Source organism: Ctenopharyngodon idella, chromosome 4 (assembly GCF_019924925.1).
Source record: "Ctenopharyngodon idella isolate HZGC_01 chromosome 4, HZGC01, whole genome shotgun sequence".
NCBI lineage: Eukaryota > Metazoa > Chordata > Actinopteri > Cypriniformes > Xenocyprididae > Ctenopharyngodon > Ctenopharyngodon idella.
This window is the reverse complement of record NC_067223.1, coordinates 27,881,368-27,893,697: the sequence shown is the minus strand read 5'-3', so window position 1 is coordinate 27,893,697 and position 12,330 is coordinate 27,881,368. Positions and strand designations below refer to the sequence as shown.

Here is a 12,330-nt window from a genome sequence, read left to right as displayed (position 1 = left end):
TCAACAACATGTATGTTAGACCCTATAGCGACTAAGCTATTGAAAGAAATGCTTCCGGAGGTCATAGATCCTCTTCTCAATATCGTCAATTCATCTTTATCATTAGGATACGTACCAAAAACTTTTAAGCTGGCTATTATTAAACCTCTTATTAAAAAACCACAACTTGATCCTAGAGAATTAGTCAATTACAGGCCGATCTCAAATCTCACTTTTCTGTCAAAAATACTAGAAAAGGCAGTATCATCACAACTATGTTCCTTTTTAGAAAGAAATGGTATCTGTGAGGATTTCCAGTCAGGATTTAGACCGTACCATAGTACTGAGACTGCTCTCATTAGAGTTACTAATGATTTGCTCTTATCATCAGATCGTGGTTGTATCTCTCTATTAGTGTTACTGGATCTTAGTGCTGCATTTGACACTATTGATCACAATATTCTTTTAAATAGACTTGAAAATTATGTTGGCATTAGTGGAATTGCATTGTCATGGTTCAAATCATACTTATCTGACCGTTATCAGTTTGTAGTAGTAAACGAAGACATGTCATATCGATCACAAGTTCAATATGGAGTACCACAAGGCTCAGTACTAGGACCGTTGCTGTTCACTCTGTACATGCTACCCTTGGGAGATGTCATTAAGAAGCATGGCGTTAGTTTTCACTGTTACGCTGATGATACTCAGCTCTATATTTCTTCGCGCCCTGACGAAACTTACCAATTCACAAAATTAACGGAATGCATAGCTGATATAAAAAATTGGATGACCAGTAATTTCCTACTACTAAATTCAGAAAAAATAGAGATTCTAATTTTTGGACCAAAAACTTCTTCATGTAATAACCTAGAATATTGTCTAACACTTGATGGCTGCTCTGTTAAGTCTTCGTCGTCAGTTAGGAACCTGGGTGTGCTCTTTGATACCAATCTTTCATTTGAAGGCCTTGTTACTAGCATCTGTAAAACCGCATTCTTCCATCTTAAAAATATATCTAAACTACGACATATGCTCTCAATGAAAAATGCAGAACAGTTAGTTCATGCGTTCATGACCTCAAGGCTAGATTACTGTAATGCTCTACTGGGTGGTTGTTCTGCTCGCCTGATAAATAAACTACAGCTCGTACAAAATGCAGCAGCTAGAGTTCTTACTAGAACCAGGAAGTATGACCATATTAGCCCAGTTCTGTCAACACTGCATTGGCTTCCTGTTAAACATCGTATAGATTTTAAAATCTTGCTAATTACTTACAAAGCACTAAATGGTTTAGCTCCCCAGTACCTGAGCGAGCTCCTAATTCATTATAGTCCTTCACGTCTATTGCGATCTCAGAATTCAGGCCAGCTGATAATACCTAGAATATCAAAATCAACTGCAGGTGGTAGATCCTTCTCCTATTTGGCACCTAAACTCTGGAACAATCTTCCTAGCATTGTTCGGGAAGCAGACACACTCTGTCAGTTTAAATCTAGACTAAAAACGCATCTCTTTAACCTGGCATACACATAACACATTACCAATTTATATTTTCAAATCCGTTAAAGGATTATTAGGCTGCATAAATTAGGTCAGCCGGAACCGGGAACACTTCCTATAACACCTGATGTACTCGTTACATCAGAAGAAGAATGGCATCTACGCTAATATTAGTCTTTCTGTTTATCCCGAGGTTCACCGTAGTCAACCGGATCCGGGCCGTATCCAGGTGAGACCAAGGACCTGCACCTTGACACGACCACAACGCAGCCCTGAAGTATCAGCAGAGATTGAGTCAACTAGATCATCCACTGTGAGGGCCTCATCGACACGACAGCCACGACACAGTTCCTCAACAACCGTCCATACCGGCGTGATCCTCAATACGATCCTCAATTGGATGGAACTGAAATAAATACTTTTAATGTTGCGATCCTATTGGACTTATGATAACAACCTGAATTGTAACAAAGCACTGTTGGCCAGAGGAGAACTGGCACCCCGACTAAGCCTGGTTTCTCCCAAGGTTTTTTTCTCCATTTTATCACCAATTTGCCACTTGTCTGCCACCTAATGTCACCTGATGGAGTTTGGGTTACTTGCCGCTGTCGCCTCTGGCTTGCTTAGTTGGGGACACCTGACTTGACATGTACGTAAAGGCTAATGCATCATCAAATCCTTTGTTGGACTGCAAACTGGTATAGATCCGATACATGTTGTGTAACTGAAATAATATACTTTTAACAATTTTCTCAAAACACTTAAACACCAGTGAAGTTAATGTAATAGGATGAAAATAATTTAGCTCCATGGGTTTTAGACATCTTAGGAACAGGTCTGATGGTTGAAGTTTTCCATAAGACAGGTACAGTATTTTGATCTGTGGATGACTGAAAAAAAATAATGTAAAAACAGGTGATAACTACTCAGCACAATATTTTAAAACTGGACCACAGATATTGTCAGGACCTGGGCTCTTATATATGTTACAATTTTGAAACAATTTTTGTTTCCGACTGCTGTCTGTCACGTGTGGTGGTGTAGTATTCAAAGCATGACGAAGGAGATATCTTCAAATAACATTTAATGGAATAATAGGAACAAGGAACAGGAAAATCACCAGGAAATTATACAACACAACACCACGTGACATTACCTCCCCCTCCCGGAAGGCGTGTACTCGCGCCTAACAAGAGTCCAACTAAGGGGGGGGGGGGGGGGGGGGGGCAGGCACCCTGAAGTCCTAGAGGTGACTGGCAAGTGAGCAGGGCGGTGCAGGCAGGTAGGGAGCCTCCAAGGTGGTTCCGGGAGCTCGGGAGGCCAGGGCAGATCGGGCAGCTCAGGGTACCATGGCAGATCAGACAAGTCGGGAAGCTATGACGGTTCAGGCAGTTTGGCAAGCCATGGCAGTTCAGGCAGTTCGGGGAGCCATGGCGGATCAGGCAGCTTGGGAAGCCATGGCGGACCGGCTCCGTGGCCATGACCTTTGGCCCGGCAACGCTGATAGGAGACGTATAGGAAGTCGCCTCTGGACTCTGGCCAGGGACTGAAGCCGTCACTGGACTCTGGCCAGGGGCTGAAGCCGTCACTGGACTCTGGCCAGGGGCTGAAGCCGTCACTGGACTCTGGCCAGGGGCTGAAGCCGTCACTGGACTCTGGCCAGGGGCTGAAGCCGTCACTGGACTCTGGCCAGGGGCTGAAGCCGTCACTGGACTCTGGTCAGGGGCTGAAGCCGTCACTGGACTCTGGTCAGGGACTGGAGCCATTATTGGACTCTGGTCACGGGCTGAAGCAGACACTGGAGCAGATTCAGGGGCTGGAGAAGACACTGGAGCGAACTCAGGGGCTGGAGAAGACACTGGAGCGGATTCAGGGGTTGGAGAACCACTGGACTCTGGTCAGGGGCTGGAATAGGTTCTGACCAAAAGTCTATCAGCCAGTGGTCCTCCACGGGTTCTGGAGAGGATTAATTTCCTGGTGGGGCCACCATGGGACGAGGCTCTGGAAATGCTAAGGGTGATTGTGGTTGAGTGGTGATGGTGGTGAAGGAAGAACCACACCATCTCAGTGCAAAGTCCAAATACCACTCAATGGTCCTTTTGTGAATTCCTGGTATCAACTGTGTAAAGTGTGGGTCTAAACCACTCCAAAACAAATCCATCAGCTGTAAATCACTTAAAGCAGTCAGATGGCTGTGCTGTATGAACTCCTCTATGTAAGCCTCAATTTTACATCCATCTTGAAAAATGGAGCACAAGATCTCACCCGCTGTGTCCATCATAACTGCTGCTGTAAACTTCTGTTAAGGTCCTGTATTCTGTCACGTGTGGTGGTGTAGTATTCAATGCATGATGAAGGAGATACCTTCAAATAACATTTAATGAAATACTAGGAACAAGGAACAGGAAAATCACCAGGAAATTATACAACACACCATGTAACTTAAACAATACAGGACAAAGACTGAACTGAAACTGAGGGCTTATATACAAAGGAAACAGGAACAAACAAGACTAATTAACAAGACACAGCTGGTACAAATGAACTAATGAAGGTAACCATGGAAACAAACAAGTGGCGGGAAACTGAACAAAGGGAGACATGTAACAAATGAAAATTAAGATCATCTTGGCAATTTGTGACCCTACTTTTGTCTTTAAAATGTGAATAAAAAATGTTTAGCATGTTGGAAAATTCTACCTAATCATATTTGCTATTTGCTCCATTTAACATACACTGTTTTCCAAATTATAATGACATATCAGTAGGATTTCAGTTTGTTTTACTTCTCATATCTTTTTAGACAGTTGGTATCAATCTCAGACAGGGGTGCGTTTCCCAAAGCGAACTATGGTCACAAGTTCCATCGTTACCAATGGAGTTCAATGGGACTTACGACCATAGTTGACTTAACAATGCTTTTGGGAAACGCACCCCAAGTTTGATAAGTAGTTTAAGTAGTCATTTTAGGTAAATGGAAAACCTTCTTAAAGAGGTTGTTCCAAATTATTAACCAAGTCACATTTCTCATTCAATATGGGGAGGAAGAAAGATCTTTCTGAAGATTAAAAAAGCATGAAATGGTGCAATGTCTTGCTAAAGGCATGAAAAAAACTAATATTTTGCAAAAACTGAATAGAGATGAATGGTGATTTAGAGCACAGAAGAACCTGGTCAGATAAAGTCTTATTAAGGGAAGTTTCTTTTAAATGAATTAATTGTACTTAAATGACAGATATAAAATGCCACTATAATTAATTAATTAATTACAGTTAATACAATTAAATTGACAGAAACTTCCCTTAATAAGCCTTTATCTGACTTAGTTCTGTGCTCTAAATCACTCACAAATCCATTCAGTTTTTGCAGAATATTAGTTGTTTTTAGGCCTTTTGCAAGACATTGCACCATTTCATGCTTTTTATCTTATCTCCCTATATTGCATGAGAACTGTGACTTGCTTAGTTATGTGGAACAACCTCTTTAAGTAGGTTATAAATTTACCTATGACCTAGCAAACTATTTAACAAACCTGTCTGAGAATGATGCCAGTTATCTAAAACGATATGATAAATAAAACAAACACTTTCTTTGAAAAACTAAAATCTGAATGTTTATTGTATTGAAATCCTACTGATATGTCACTTGCATAATAATTTGGAACACGGTGTACTATGTTGGTTTCTGTTGCACTTATGTGATGCATTAATCATGGTTTTAATATTAATAATGTCTCTTTTTGCCAGTTCATCATTATGTTTAAAAGCCAATTTCTTTTTCTTTAAGAGATATTTACATTTTTTAGATACACCTTATTATTAGGAAAAACAATTTTACCTCTTAGTAGATAAAACTACATCCATACAAAATTTTATATAATCCTAGATTAGTAGTTTGAGTGTCTAAATCTGATGATTCAAAAGTTTCCCTAACAGTACGGTCAAAACATCCCTTGAAAGCACAAAATACTTTTGTCCCATATTGTAAGAGTCTCTTTACAGAAGTCTTTGGTCAAAGATTGACCACACAATTGTCTGACAATCCTAACGGAGGCAGAGAACAGGCAGAGAAAGCACCTTTAACAGAACCATAACACTTGTCTAATATCTTGTTCCCCCTTGTGTGACAGTTCACAATCTTTTAATAGATCCTCAGTCAGTTTTTCAAAGAACAGTTATTGAAATCCCTGTGATGGCCAGGATATACGCCACACATGATTCTTATACTTTCATATTTGCATTGATCAATAAATTAAAAGAATTTACTATATTGGTTTGTTGTAATATGTTTATTTGTCATTGTACTGAGTCAGTGCATGGGCTTAGTTATTTCGCTTAAGTTTAAAACATTAAAATATAATTCTTGGCATGATGACAGAGAACAACAACCTCAAAGACATCTACAACTACAGCGACTGCCTCAACAGTCCCTGGTACACTTCCAGTAGCCCATTTTAGAGTTTTAGCATCTAAAACCATTTCCACAATCTGCCATACACTGTACCACTGTAGTCTTAGACCCAATATCAACCACAACATCAGTAAAGTTCAGGACAAAACCAGTCTTCTTCAAATAGATGTCTTCACTAAAAACTTTTTTGTGTGTGTGATGCAGAGGTAAGTAAAGCAACCGTCCCAATATGAAACTCTTCATGCTGCAGTCAGTTTTTTTCAAAGCAATTCCACAGTATTACCTTTCCGTACCAACCAAACCAGTCTTTCCATACTAACCGAGATCAGCATGTAGGCGAAAAGTGTCTGATGAAATGTACCATGACCAGTTATGTCAGTGTTATTTTAGACAGGAGCCCAGGTGAGCTTTATGAACTAGAAGTGTAATGTACTTGCCTCACACAGAGCTTTGTCCCCTCACCAAGATAACTGAACCACAGGAACGGAAGGTCAGGTATGTGAAAAAAAAACCTCTTACAACTGATTTATAATAGAGAACTGGATTGCTCATGATGTCATAACATGTGAAGCCACTGTGTAACATATTCTATTGTATTAATAGGAAATCATCTTATTTTAATGAGAAAAAATTATGAGAAGATAAAGAGTCACCATTTTTATAGCCTAATTCTCACTGTACATTCTTACTGTAAATTCTTACTGTAAACACAAACATCCTAAGCCTATAAATGGTTATTTAATGATGTTTTATTAACAAAGTTCGGGAGGAGCATGTTCAAATGATCTACCCAATCGATTGGAGGCCTATGTATAGATAGCCAACTCGCCTTCATTCCTCGACAGTCTTTTCTGCATCCCTCCGCCACCCCAACTCCTAACTTTCGGCTAGTTCCTATCCCAGCCAGGGATACAGGTAGGGTTGGGAACCAAGAACTGTATTAAAAAGTACCAGAACCATGCAAAATTTCGAAGTTTCAGTTCCGAAAACAGTTCTGGTGTGATGGGTGGGTGAAGTGCCGGGAGCATGTCCCTTAATAGAGGCATCTTGCCTCATGAATATTATAGCAATGAATGCACTGAAAAGCCCTCACGTTACTCATATACGACAGATATCAATGCAGAGAGAGAGAGAGATGCACAAAGCTGCACGATTAATCTTTAAAAGATTGCATTCTCAATTTCATCATCCACATGATATAATTCCTAAATGACAATTCGCCCCTGTATATTATACCTTTGACAAAAAAAAAAAAAACACATTCCAATCTGTGTTCACCCTGCCGCTGATCTAGAGAGCAGTTGTCCTGTTTAGATAACAGCTTCACAATCTTTCCCAACACACAGTATCATTGTTTATGTTACAAATATTCCAATGTTACAAATATTCCAATTAACACAGAAGTATACAAAAGTTTATTATTCAGATATAAACGGTGATGTCGACGTTACAGATCAAAATAAAATAAATCACCTTTTGAACTGGGTGCTTCAAATAACGACAGTATCAATTGCATTGTTACACCACTAGTTGGCAACAAATTACTGTTAGAAATGTATCTATCACAGAATCATTCTTTCAGAAACAATTAAGTCTTTATGAATCCAACTTACAAAAATATTCTGTTTCACCTGTCTGGATCTTACGGTAACACTTTAGAATACTGATCCTTCATTAATGAATAACTGCACAGGAACAAATGAGTAATGCATTATTAACACTCTAGTAACTACTATTAACTAACAAGAAACTCTGTTTAATGAATTAGTAAGTAATAGTGCACAGTTGAAGGTGGTAGATCACTATTAGCTAATCAGTAACTACTATTTTTTTCATACCTCCCAGAGAACTACTAAGAACTACTATATACAGGTTCATAATTAATGTGAATAATGCATAATGTATAATTAATTCTAAAGTGAAGGTCATGGTAACCCACTAGTAATGACTGAATTATTACCAAATCCTTCAGAAGGAATTAATAATTATTTGGATCAGTATTCTAAAGTGAGAAACATTATAATTCTCTAGTAACTACTGGAGTCATAAACTTTTGAGGTTTTTGTAAAGTATTGGATAGTAATAACTCAAGAGTTACTGCATCCTTCTAAAGGAACTACTAATTATTTGGATCAGTATTCTAAAGTGAAGATCATGGTAACCCACTAGTAATTATTTAAGTGTTACCAAATACATCAGAAGGAATTACTGTACAAAACTGTACAAAAACCTCAAAAGTTTACAATGACTTCAGTAGTTACTAGAGAGTTATCATGTTTCTCACTTTAGAATACTGATCTAAATAACTAGTAATTCCTTCTGCAGGATTTGGTAATACTTCAGTCATTACTAGTGGGTAATGCCTTTGGCCTGAAAGTGGAAATGTGGCTATTTGTGAGACAGTATCAGTGGTGATACACCCAGAGCTGAAACCAGCTTTTAGAGTTTATCAGGTGAACCCCAACAATAGATAAATTCAAGACCAGATTGACAACACGTTTACCTGTGCTCTCTTTCAAAAATAAATAAATGCAGTAAAATTGTCATAATTCCACTAAGTTTGTCCTTTTATTTATAATTTTAATTTGCATTGCGCCATTTCACAGCAAGACAGAAATGTATCTAATATTTTGATTCCAAGGTATTAAACTGAATCAAATACATGAGTGTTCCCTCCAAACAGTTGAAATTAGAGTCAGTCTTCCACAACTGCTCAATATTGGAAGCTATAGCAAAGGAGATGGTCCAGCATTCATATGTGCATGACAAAAAAATATTTGAGCAGAAAATCAGATTTGCCCTACATTCATCTGTGGCGTGAACGTAGCCTTGATCTCACACAAACACGCATTTTCTGATGACATTTTAAATTGCTGAGCCATTTAAACCTCTTTCCACACAAGGAACACATATAGGATGTCACATCTGCATGACTTTTTAGGTGTATTTGTAAGTGTGATTGAAAAGAAACCTTTTATTACACTGATCACAATTAAATGACCTTCCTTCAGAGTGAATGCGTAGGTGGTTTTTGAAATTGCTTCTTTTTCTAAACCTCTTACTATACTCAGAACACTGCAGTTTCTTTCCAGAATGAATTTGTGAATGACGTTTCAGATCTTTTTGATATGTGAAACTCTTCTTGCACTGAAGACATGTAAAAGGCTTTTCTCCAGTGTGAACTCTCATGTGAACTTCAAGGTTTCCTTTAAATGTGAAACTCTTTCCACACTGAGGGCAGATGACAGGCTTCTCACCAGTGTGAATTCTCATGTGACTCTTAAGGTTGCCTTTAAATCTGCACCTCTTTCCACAGTGCTTGCACGCGAAAGGCTGCTCTCCAGTGTGAATTATTACATGCCTCTTAAGGTTTTTTCTGTCTGGGAAACTCTTTCCACATTGATGGCATTTAAAACAGTTCTCTTTTGAGTGAATCCTCAGGTGGTAATTAAGAGATTCTTTACGTGTGAAAGATTTTCCACACTGAACGCATTTGAATGGTTTCTCACCGGTGTGAATTCTCATGTGAGTTTTAAGGATTCCTTTTTGTGAGAAGCTATTCCCGCAAAGTTTGCATGTGTATGGGTTCTCTCCAGTGTGACTTCTCATATGGGAATTAAAAGTTGCTTTATATTTGAAACTCTTTCCACACTGATCACATGTGTAAGGCTTCTCTCCAGTGTGAAGTCTGATGTGAGTCTTAAGACTTTCTTTAAATCTGAAACTCTTTCCACAGTGAGGACATGTGTAAGGCTTTTCTCCAGTGTGAATTCTCATGTGAACCTTAAGGCCTACTTTAAATCTAAATCTCTTTTCACACTGTTGGCATTTGAAAAGCTTCGCTCCAGAGTGAATTATTACATGCTTGTTAAGGCATTTTATGTCTGGGAAACTCCTTCCACACTCATGACATATAAAACAGTCCTCTCTTGAATGAACTTTCATGTGGGTCTCAAGGTTATTCTTACGTCTGAATCTCTTTCCACACTGATCACATGTGAACGGCTTTACTCCAGTGTGACTGCTTATGTGATACGTAAGGTTTACTTTTGCTGAAAAGCTTTTTCCACACAGTTTGCAGGTGTAAGGTTTCTCTCCAGTATGAATTCTCATGTGCCTGGTAAGGGTTGATTTTTGAGCAAAACTTCTACCACACTGTTGGCAGGTAAAAGGCTTCTCTCCAGTATGAACTCTCATGTGGCTTTTAAGGGGTGCATTTTTAGGGAAATCTTTTCCACAGTATTGGCAGGTATAAGGCTCTCCATTGTGAATTCTCATGTGGACTTTAAAGTCTTCCTGTTGATTGAAATTCTTTTCACACTTAAAGCATGTGAAACAACTGTTAGATTCAGTCTTGTGAGCTCTTTTTTGTGAGGAAGTTTTTTCAGTCTGAGAAGAATTTTCGGCAGTCATGAAATCATGATGTTTCTCATACTGATCTTTCTCTTTGTTTTCATTCAGTACTTCACTCTCCTCTTTCAGTGGCATCAGGTCTAAGGCGAAAAGAGACAAAAACCTCAGTTCAAATGGTACAAAGCAACAGATATTAAAATATTTAGACATATAAAGCACTGAAACCAACAACATGAATATGTGTTTACCCAAATATGTTTAACTGAATATTTCTTAGAATTCGGGATGCGTTCTGGAGGAAGTGTCCAAGTGTCCTTGATGACTCCTTACCAAAACCACAGCTTGACCCAGGAGAACTGGTTCATTACAGAACACTCAAATCTACCATTTATGCCTAAAATATAGAAAAAGTGTCCTCTCGACTGTATTAATTTTTTCAGTAAAACATTATTTGTCAAAAATTTCAGTCAGGATTTAAGCCCTATCTCAGCACAGAAACTGTGCTTATTAAAGTTACAAATTACCTGCTTTTGGCATTTGTCACATCATTCTTCTCTTGCTATTAGATCTTTCGACGACATAGATCATGACATTGTCTTGTATAGCTTGAGAATTATGTTGTGGACAAGTTTTAGCATGCATGGTTCAGGTCCTATCTGACCGCTATTTCTGTAAATAAAGAGATGTTTCATCAAACACAAGTAGTGCCACATGGATCAGTATTAGGTCCTTTTCTCCTTGTATATGCTTCCTCCAGAAATACAAACATGTACGTGCATGTTGTTTACATATTATGGTAGCCAAGTTCGTGCTGAATACAGTGTAATGACACTTTTGCCATTTTTTGCTTATAACGCCAAGGTCGCGGGTTCGATCCCCGTACGGGCCAGCATTTTGCTCTCTGGGGACCTTCAAGCTTTCGCAAGTGACCGGCGGTCTCACAGAAATCCCCGCTGGCCAGAACGCCCACGGACCTGGCCGAAATAGTTGGGAGAGTGTTAGACTGAAAATCTAAAGGTCCCTGGTTCGATCCCGGGTTTCGGCAGAGAAGCCACCACTGTGTGTTTTTGGTCGAGGGGGTCCAGTGACCAAACGCCTACACCTAGCCACATTGCTGCCTGCCTCTCAGACGTACCACTCAGAGAGTGTTGGTTCCATGCTGTAATGGTTAGCACTCTGGACTCTGAATCCAGCGATCCGAGTTCAAATCTCGGTGGGACCTGCTTTTGCCACGAACGCCTCATCTAGGCAGTGTCCCATCGTGCCGTAAAAGCGCAGACTGTCCCATTAGGGAAGTGAGCGTAAAAGGGCGGGGCCATAGCTGGAGAATGCAGGCATCAATCCCGCTACCTCTCGCATGCTAAGCAAGCGCTCTACCATTTGAGCTAAATCCCCTGGACGGCAGAGAACAGGTGTCCAGGAGTGATCCCTAGCATGTGTGCGAGCGCTGCGGCGGGATTTCCATTGGGCACAAAGAAAAGAGACCCTATTTCCTCTGTGCTGGTGACTGGCTACTGTTTAGTTGTAGATTTAAGTAAAAGATTGTGCTTTCATCTTTAAGGCCCTTCTTGGTTTATCTGCATGTTATAGCCATGGTTAGCGATCTCTGGAAGCCTCTGTTAGTTCCTGGAATGTCACATAACCTGTTCTTCTTTAGAGTAATTTGTGGACTAAAGGTGCACAGAGCGCCCTCCGGCTGCAAGTATGAATTGAAAACACAGTATCCAGTGCTCATAGTGATGACAATAAATACTGAATAAATATTACTCCTCTGTATAGAAAATTGACATAAACATATGAGAATCCATCAATATTTCTCCAAATGTGCATGCTTTTAAGCTAAAAGCCTATATGAAATGCCATAGAGTAACATGACTGTTCAGACACTTTGCATCACAGAAATACATTATATTTTAAAGTATATAATAGAATACCTTTATTTTAAATTGTAATAATATTTCAAAGGATTGGTGTTGTTTCTGTATGTTTGATATACAGCATGATGAGCTTGAGACATGATCACAGAGGGTTTTTTCCACATAGCCTACCTGGCTGAAAGAGCTCATTATTATGCAGGTCATTAGC

General features: G+C 39.3%; 1 protein-coding gene, 1 long non-coding RNA gene and 1 other non-coding gene across 3 annotated transcripts in view; 2 read left to right on the top strand and 1 right to left on the bottom strand.

Annotated features, from left to right (window-relative positions):
• Positions 1-12,330, top strand: part of LOC127511301 (uncharacterized) — a 449,991-nt gene that overhangs the window by 47,122 nt on the left and 390,539 nt on the right. The gene's annotated exons all lie outside the window — the stretch shown is intronic.
• The window catches only part of LOC127511112 (gastrula zinc finger protein XlCGF57.1-like), a 33,570-nt gene continuing 29,507 nt past the window's right edge, over positions 8,268-12,330 (bottom strand). Inside the window, exon 3 of the mRNA XM_051891640.1 lies at positions 8,268-10,385. Coding sequence (XP_051747600.1) covers positions 8,830-10,385 — 1,556 coding nt within the window. The 3' untranslated portion in view covers positions 8,268-8,829. The remainder of the gene's footprint in view (positions 10,386-12,330) is intronic.
• trnaq-cug (transfer RNA glutamine (anticodon CUG)) lies at positions 11,396-11,467 on the top strand. The gene has a single exon. It is a non-coding gene; the product is annotated as a tRNA-Gln (tRNA).